This window comes from Peromyscus maniculatus, chromosome 23 (assembly GCF_049852395.1).
Source record: "Peromyscus maniculatus bairdii isolate BWxNUB_F1_BW_parent chromosome 23, HU_Pman_BW_mat_3.1, whole genome shotgun sequence".
Classification (NCBI taxonomy): domain Eukaryota; kingdom Metazoa; phylum Chordata; class Mammalia; order Rodentia; family Cricetidae; genus Peromyscus; species Peromyscus maniculatus.
In genome coordinates, this window is record NC_134874.1 from 39,918,448 (window position 1) to 39,927,920 (window position 9,473).

The 9,473-nt window shown below is 35.5% G+C and overlaps 1 protein-coding gene across 1 annotated transcript in view; it reads left to right on the top strand.

The window, feature by feature from the left end:
* The window catches only part of LOC143270428 (vomeronasal type-2 receptor 116-like), a 31,546-nt gene extending 23,348 nt beyond the window's left edge, over nt 1–8,198 (top strand). The window contains exons 2-6 of the mRNA XM_076560354.1: nt 669–960; nt 1,323–2,126; nt 2,874–3,101; nt 4,195–4,318; nt 7,270–8,198. Coding sequence (XP_076416469.1) covers nt 669–960; nt 1,323–2,126; nt 2,874–3,101; nt 4,195–4,318; nt 7,270–8,198 — 2,377 coding nt within the window. The remainder of the gene's footprint in view (nt 1–668; nt 961–1,322; nt 2,127–2,873; nt 3,102–4,194; nt 4,319–7,269) is intronic.
* The last annotated feature ends 1,275 nt before the right edge of the window (nt 8,199–9,473 follow it).

Here is a 9,473-nt window from a genome sequence, read left to right on the forward strand (position 1 = left end):
CAGGTTCATATCCAAGATTTCTTGGGGTTGATGTATGTGACACAGGCAGACATCCCCATAAGCATCATTGGTCTTTAATCAGAAAAACTGAAAGGCTGCAGTCTCCATCTATATACAGAGTGAATGTGGTGTGGGAGCCTTGGAGTTTTTATAGTACAGAACAATTGAAGCTTAAAGGCTGGAAGTGTCCCTCTCCTGGTTATTTCACTATAGCATCAAAGAATTATGTTTGTGTTTTCCCATCCTAGAGATTCCAAGGTGTATATCGGTCCAGGTCAATGTTCCAGTCCAGAAATTTAATTAAAACATCACTAACCTTATATACCATGACATTGAAACTATAACCATTACCCTGATGACAAAAAATGTTTGTAGAGCCGGGCGATGGTGGCGCACGCCTTTAATCCCAGCACTCGGGAGGCAGAGCCAGGCGGATCTCTGTGAGTTCGAGGCCAGCCTGGGCTACCAAGTGAGCTCCAGGAAAGGCGCAAAGCTACACAGAGAAACCCTGTCTCGAAAAAAACCAAAAAAAAAAAAAAATGTTTGTAGATATATAATATTGACAGTATATAAGCCATTTTTACTATATCATCAGTATGTGGCCCAACATCTTACTGAAAGTTATGATGTGAGTCCCCATCATAAGTATTGGCAATCTTTCTCTCCAGGTTCAAATTGAGGAGCTACCAGTTTTCTTTGGCCTTCATATTTGCCATTGAGGAGATCAACAGGAACACTCATATCTTACCCAACACATCTCTAGGATTTGAGCTCTATAATGTCGTAAACAATCACCTGGATATTCTGCAGGAAACTTTACTTTTCCTCATAGGAATGAGAATAAATATCCCCAATTACACATGTAGAAGGGAGAACAAGCCTGCTGCTTTACTTACAGGAACATCATGGGAAACGTCCATACAAATTGGGAGACTACTGAATCTTTACAAATATCCACAGGTGAGGTACATGGCTGTGAGGGAACAAGAAACTCATATTAAACTGGAGACATTTCAGGTGTTTTCAAATGTAAAGAAGTGAGGCTGTGACTTTCATCTATTGGAGAATAAATCAGGCATTTGTTTATGTCCTTATATACTTTGCTTACGAGAGAGAAGAGTAAGAGGGTGGAGCTTATAGTCAGTGTTTAGAAAACTGTTTCTTGTGACGAATTCTTCATAAATGTCTCCAGAGAAAGGATGGGAGTTTAAAATACCATGAGCAGAATTTAGTCTATACCAATCCAAAATGTCACCTCAGGTTTAAGACTGTATTCTATGTCAATCTTTTCACTCTTGTTTCCTATTTGAAATTTTCTTTAGATTACTTTTGGGCGATTTGACACTATCCTAAGTGACAGAGGCCAATTTTCTTCTCTCTACCAGACAGCACCCAGGGACATATTTCTGTCACATGGCATTGTGATTTTGATGGTTCATTTTAGCTGGACCTGGGTGGGAGTGGTTCTCATAGATGACCACAATGCAGCTGAGATTCTATCCAACTTGAGAGGAGAGATGGATAGAAACAGAGTGTGTATAGCTTTTGTAGAAAGGATTCCATTCAACTGGATGTACTCTGACTTTAAATCCAGAACAATGCATCCACAGATCCTGAAATCATCTGCAAATGTGGTTATCATTTATGATGTCACTAAATCTTTATATGCTATGATAATATATATAAGTATACATTCAAGTGCTTGGAAAGTCTGGATCATAAAGTCACAATGGGATGTAACTACTCATGCTCCTTATTTCATATTTGATCCATTCCATGGTAGTCTCATTTTTGCACATCCCCATGCTGAGATTCCTGATTTTAGGAAGTTTATCCAGACATACAAGCCTTCCAAATATCCGAGAGATCATATCCTTGCTCTTCTTTGGAACACATATTTCAATTGCTCTTTTTCTGGACCTGATTGTAAAAGTTTGGTTAACTGTCTACCCAATGCTTCTTTGGAAATGTTGCCTGGAAATGCTTTGGAAATGGACATGAGCGAAGAGAGTTACAATGTATATAATTCTGTATATGCTGTGGCTCACAGTCTCCATGAGATGGCTGTCAAACAAGTAGAAATCCACCATCATAGCAATGGGGCGGTAAATACCTACCCTTGGGAGGTAATTTCTCTTTCTGTATATTTTATACATAGCCCTGTGACATAGGGAGGTTTCTAAAGAACACACTACATGATTGTATACAGTGGCAGGTTTTACAAAAAAGCACCTGAGAGACTGTATAAAATTCATCATCTAGAAGTCTTTGTGGACACGTGTGTTATTGTTCACGATTAATGGGTGGTAATAAGAATATTTAAATGTGTGTATCTCATCATCTACTTTGTGTTACAATTAACATCAGAATCTTGCTATCCTCAATTGAAACCCCATTATTTTTAAGCATATTTCAGAGCAGAAATAGGAGAATTAAATCCTAAAACGTCAAATGCTATTACATCCTTAAAGTTTAAAATTTGAATTTATGGTTATGATACCTAACTGACCATTTTATTACATTTTGGACATGAACACCCCAATTTACAAACTGAAACTTTGAGCAGATTGCTTAAATATTTGGATATAGCTAGCACTTCAAGGTTTTGGAATTTGTGTGAATCAACATTCATGGAGTAAATATTTTTGTTTGTCTACTTGTTATTGTGTAAGCATATGTGAATTCTTTCTTTTGAAATAATAGTCTAGAAACCTGATATGTTCAACTTTAGTCTTCATCCATTAAAATGTTGATAGCTTGGTATAGCTTGCAATTAATGTTAGGGATTTGGGACACTGAGAACTATACCTTCATTGGATTCTGTTTAGCCTTTCTGGGAATAAATTTATCATAAAGTTCTGCATTTCTTCTAGGTACACCCGTATCTCAAGAATATCCATTTCAAAAATGGTGCTGAAAAACTTATGGTTTTGGATTCACAAAGGATATTTGATTCAGACTATGATATTCTCAACCTCTGGAATTTTCCAGATGGTCTCAGACAAAAGATAAAAGTTGGAACGTTTTCTCCAAATGCTCCACAGGGCCAAGAACTGTTTCTGTCTGACCATATGATACAGTGGGGTATAAGATTTGCAGAGGTGGGATGGATCTTATCTCATTGTTTTGATCCTTATGTCAATAGAGATGTGTTTGTGGATGTAAGATTGTTGGTTTCTTACTGAATGCCCATCTGCATGCCCCAAACTACTGACATTTGAGAAAGTTTTTGTTGCCTTATACAGCATGTGATTGTTTGTTTTCCAAACTTTTATCTTTGGATACATTTTTCCAATAATAAATACAGTGTCTATTTATTAAGTTTTCTTTCCTGACCTGAAACCACCTGTCATGAGTAGTAATTTGACTCCCAGATTAGGAACTATCAGGACATGATCATTTTGCTTTTATCACCTGGCAATGCACTGTAGCATGGAGGGCACATGTACATGGGTTAATTACATATCTTCCTGATGATAAAAGAGACAATTTGTCAAACAACCAAAAAAATATAGGCTGACATAACTTAAAAACATTGATTTATTGTTCACACTTGGCGTGAGCAGTTCATAATGATTCAGGCTATCATGGCAGGAACCTGAGAAAGTAAGTCATGTTGTATCTCCAGTCAGAAAGTAGACAGATGTGAACACTCTCTTCTCATACTTTCTTCGTTTTATTTCCTGTCCTTAACTACATTCAATGAAATGGAATACCTAATTATTGAATATGTCTTCCCACTTCAAATACCTTAATGTAGATCATCTCTCAAAGAAAGTCACAGAGAGAAGTTTATATACTAACTCTGAGTCCTGTCTAGTAAACAAATGTGAAATAACCATGACCATTGGGAAACAATGATACTCTCACACCCGCCATCATAAAGTATACAACAAGAAGAGGATGCCATTACAGTTGCCCATTTAAACGTGTACTCAGTTAGCAAACATCTTTTTTTTGCCAAAACTCTTATTTTTCACAATTGTTCAGTTTTCTATTATCTTTAGGCCATTATTTAAACACATTGATCTTCATGTATATACTATATTGAAATTAGAAGCATCAAAACAAGAATCTGCAAAGAATAATTATAAAACCTTGCCATCTCATTGTCCAATATTGAGAAATAATATTTTTTTTTTGTTTTAAAACTATACACTCCTGATTATTTCCTTTTCACTATTTAATTCCCAGCTTCCTCACTCTGTGTGTAGTGAGAGCTGTGTTCCTGGATTCAGGAAATCACCCCAGGAGAGCAAGGCTGCCTGCTGCTATGATTGTACTCGTTGTCCAGACAATGCGATTTCCAATGAGACAGGTAAGTGTCAGTCTAACTGGGGTATTCCCACCTCTCCTCAGTGTTCTGCAATTTCTAAGCTGAGAAGTTCTGGGAAGGAAAAGTAGAGATAAGTCCTGTTGTTTTTGTCACTTAGAAGTAAAAATAATGTGGTTCATTTTATCATCATTTTAAATGGTGCTCTGGCTGTTGAATCTCTTACTTGATTCATATATTTGATCCACTGGAGCCATTGTTCCTTTCAGAGAACAAATTTACCAGTCACAGAATAGTCTGCTTTATTTCACCATGGCATTTAACACACACACACACACACACACACACACACACACACACACACACACACACACACACAGAGGCACACACACACATGCACACACATGCATAGGCACACACACTTGCACACACAAACACACACATTATAAATACTGAATTTTCTTGCATTTCAAATCATATTTAGTTCATGATTGGCAGATATTTAAGGATAGGACCTTTATGCCACACATTGCATAATTTCAGTCATGGTTCTAGGTTTATGATCAGAAAGATCATATTTGATTTACCTGTAGACATGTTTTAATATGTTTTGTTTTAGAATCTTTTTCCTTTTGTTTTATCTGTGAGTGTTTTTTTCCTGCATAGATGTATGTTCACATGTATATGCTTAGTGCATATGAAAGTTAGAAGAGGGTTGCAGAACTCCTGGAGATGGAGGCACAGAGAGCATTGATATTTCTGTGGGTGCTTGAAACTGAAACTAGGACCTCCTTAAGAGTAATAGTATCCTGAACCACAGAACCATTTATCTACCTTCATATTTTGGTTTCTAGTAAAATAACATTCAACGTTCCCTTAAAGTGTATCTTTCTTCCCATTTTTCCTCCATCCCCATATGAGTATTAAAAATTCAAGCACCGTAACGTCCGTGGATTGGGATGTGCTTCCGTAACATAGATATTAAATCTAAAACTTGTCATGGACCAGACTATAACCACTAGGGAAGTATGTCAATAACCTATTTTGAGAATCTTTTATTGAACACAATTATTTTAAATCAATAGTTGCTATGTATCATTAATTTGAATCTAGATTTGTATAACTTCTGTGTTAATTTGATTAACATAAGCTAAAGGATGTAGTAAGTACTCATTGATTCATTGTATACAATTGTCTCTGTTTTTAAACAAGTTAATGGAAGCATTATTAGACCTAGAAGAGGTAAATTATAGGACAATGGCTCATGAAAACTATTTGAAATGGCCTATCATGACTTCTGGAATGATGCTATTGTGAATAAGCCATGCATAAATGCAAACCCTTGATCTTTTAACAAGGTAGGGCACTAAATTTGAAGAACCCTTTTTTCCAGGAATAGGTGGACAAAGTAGAGGAACTTTATGTCAGAATATATAAAAGACAAGAAAATAGGCATGAGACAATTGAGAACACTGAATGTTCAAAGCACACACAAACACAATGTTGAATATGGAGAGGAAGTTAACGAGGATTCCTCAACATTAATGTCTAGTGAGAATTTTTCATATATTAATTGGAATACTTTGAGTAACATAATGTTTTTTCTGAAGACGCAGATGTCTTTACTTTATAAAGATAGAAACTAGAAATTTTTGGTGGCTTTAATTTGCTAAATTTAAAACATGCATATTGAGACTGACTATACAGACCATCAAAGTCTTAATGCAAAGTATAGGTACTCTATATACATGGTAAGTTCATGAACTTGCTAATTTTATTCATTGGAGGAAACTAAAAACATCAATATCAAATGCATGTTTGTAGTTTAAGGAGACACTTTAAATTATTATAAGTAAGAAAGAAGAAAATACAACATAAATGTTAATATTTCAAAATAAAGAATCCTAAACCTCAAATCCTATAGAGTGAGTTGTATCTATATTTTAAAATTCATATTTAAATCTTTATTGAATGTGTATCATGACTTATGTAGCTTGTGCATTTACAAAATAATATATGGGGTTGTGCAGATGTATCACTCGTCATTTGTTGGAAACCAATAGAAATAAACACATGGAATATAACAGAGACAAATTTCCTCAAGAGTGTGAGCACAACAGGAAGCACATCTGGAAGAAACAAATAAAACGCTGATAATGGAGTAAAAGATGCTACAGAGTCTACCAGAAAGATGAATTCCATAGATTTTTAATTAGAATTTTCAACACCAATTAAACTGCAAATTTCACTTTGCAAAAATATCAAGTATTTTAATTGAAGTTATGTAATGGAAATATTTTAATGAAAATATGTAATAAATAGTTTGACATTGTATCTTTTGAATTCAAGATGAAACATAAATTATAATGATAAAGTATTACAAAACTTATTCCATGATCAACTAAGACTAAGCCCAGAGTTTCATGTCTATCTGTTCAACAGATATTTTCTCCCTGGGAATGATTAAACAGATTCACAAGGGGATTTTTTCCATCTTTTATGAATCTAATAATTCTCATTCCCACAAGAATTATCAGAGAATGAACAGTTTGAAGAATTCAATAAATTCAATGTAAACAGATAAGTTTTGATATTAGGACTGAGAAAAACATTAAAAGAAAGACATACCAAAGCATGTAATTTTTACTTAACTCACATGAAAACGTCACACAAGGGAATACAGAAAGAGGTGATGATATGATCAAGTTAGGCTTAAGTAATTTAATTCAATAGTTTATGGCAATATAAAAATACAAATTATCACTTAATTGAAAATATATTTAAATATAACAATGAAAAGGACAGACTTGTCAGTATCGATGTGGAATGGTTGATTAGATCTCATTTGGTAATCATCACTATTTAACATTTATTTACTTGAGTCTGAAACATGAAAAGGAAATGTGGGCAACTGACAGAGAGCAGGTGCTGGGAAGTGGCTTGAGATAAAATGAGAACCTGTGCAGAGACTCACAATAACTTTAATTCCTCAGTAGATATGGATCATTGTGTGAGGTGTCCAGAAAGTCAATATGCAAACACAGAGCGGGACGACTGCCTCCAGAAAGCAGTGACTTTTCTGTCTTATGAAGACCCTTTGGGGAAGGCACTCACCTACTTGGCCCTGGGCTTCTCTGCCCTAACAGCTGGTGTTCTTGGTATCTTTGTGAAGTACCACCACACTCCCATTGTCAAGGCCAACAATCAGGCTCTCTCTTACATCCTGCTCATCACTCTGATCTTCTGTTTTCTGTGTCCATTGCTCTTCATTGGCCATCCCAACACAGCAACCTGTATCCTGCAGCAATACACATTTGCAGTTTTATTCACAGTGGCTCACTCCACAGTCTTGGCCAAAACTGTTACTGTGGTTCTGGCTTTCAAGATCACATTGCCAGGGAGACTGATAAGGTGGATAATGATATCCAGGTCTACTAATCTTATCATTCCTGTCTGCACTCTTATCCAACTTGTGATCTGTGGAATTTGGGTGAGCACCTCTCCTCCCTTTATTGACTCAGATGCTTACACTGAACATGGACACATAATTATTCTATGCAACAAGGGCTCCACTCTTGCCTTCCATTCTGTCCTGGCATACCTCTGCTCCATGGCACTTGGGAGCTACACTATGGCTTACCTGTCCAGGAACCTGCCTGACACATTCAATGAAGCCAAGTTCATCAGTTTCAGCATGTTGGTGTTCTTCAGTGTGTGGGTCACCTTCCTCCCTGTCTACCACAGCACCAGGGGGAAAATCACTGTGGCCATAGAAGTCTTCTCTATTTTGGCTTCCAGTGCAGGTCTCCTAGGTTGTATCTTTATCCCTAAGTGCCATATTATTTTGTTCAAACCACATAGAAATGTGCTTCATCATGTTAGGAACAAAGGACATTTTAAAGGAAAAGTCAATTTTACGGCATAGTCCATGTTTTTCTTATTATAGAGAAGTCTTCCATCTTGTTTATCACCCAGGTTTCAGTTGTCACAGATAAAATAGTGATTTAAGATTTTATATGTTTTGATTTCTTTTATTGATAAAATCCATCTTTATTCTTTCAATTCTAATATTATTTACAAATTTCTCTAAATTAGAAAGTTGAATTCATAAAAAATTATTGTGCTCTCTATATTAAATGAGAGATGAATGAGATGTGTATGTATTCTTCACCTCTTCAACACTGTGCAACTTTAACGTTATAACACCACATGATATCATACATTTCCATGTGTTTTTATGCCCTTGTTAGGTTTCCTGGATTCATCAAGCTTACAGTTCATGTATGATGCTTCTATGAAGAAAAGCACATATTAAAAAATTAATACACTTTTGACAGGAAGGAATTACTACCTTTTTTAATTGCATAATGAGCTGTGTAGTGAGTAGAACACAGACCAATACATTTTTTAATTATAGGCTAATGTCAGATTTGAGTTAATCAAGTACTTATTCAAGAAGTCAATTACTTAAAGTTTATGTTAAATCTACAAACATTGTTCAACTCTCTGCTATAAATGGTTCTGTACAACTTGTCTTCGCATCTAATTTGACACACATACCTAAACATTTTCTGTACTCAGCCATTCACAGTTCTTCATTTTTGATAAACTGCCCTATATTCTTTCAGCTAAACCTCTGTATTGTGTGACTACTGTACATTTATGAGGACCCATTCTTCTACATTTTATCAACATGTCATAACTGATACATAATTTTTTGGGAACAACTTTTATGACTCTTCTTATTTTTAGTCTAATGTATATTTATATAAACGTGAAAGACATCACATGCTATATGCCTTGTATCTTGTTATTTATCAGTAATCAGTCTTTTTATAGTTTACAAGTTGTAAAATTTGAAGAATAAAATAGAGGCTAAATTATGTGAATCACTATATTTAAGTTGCAAACAAACCAGATTCCATCATTGAAAACTTGTTCATCAGGGTAACTTTTTTTTCCGAGACAGGGTTTCTGTGTGTAGTTTTGTGCCTTTCCTGTGACTCACTTGGTAGCCCAGGCTGGCCTCAAACTCAAAGAGATCCGCCTGCCTCTGCCTCCCAAGTGCTGGGATTAAAGGCATGTGCCACCACCGACTGGCTACTTTTTTTGTTTTTTTTTTTGGAATGGGTAACGTTTCAAAATATATTTTCTTGTACAATATGTGGTGATCATGGTTTGTAACCCAAGATCCTCCTTA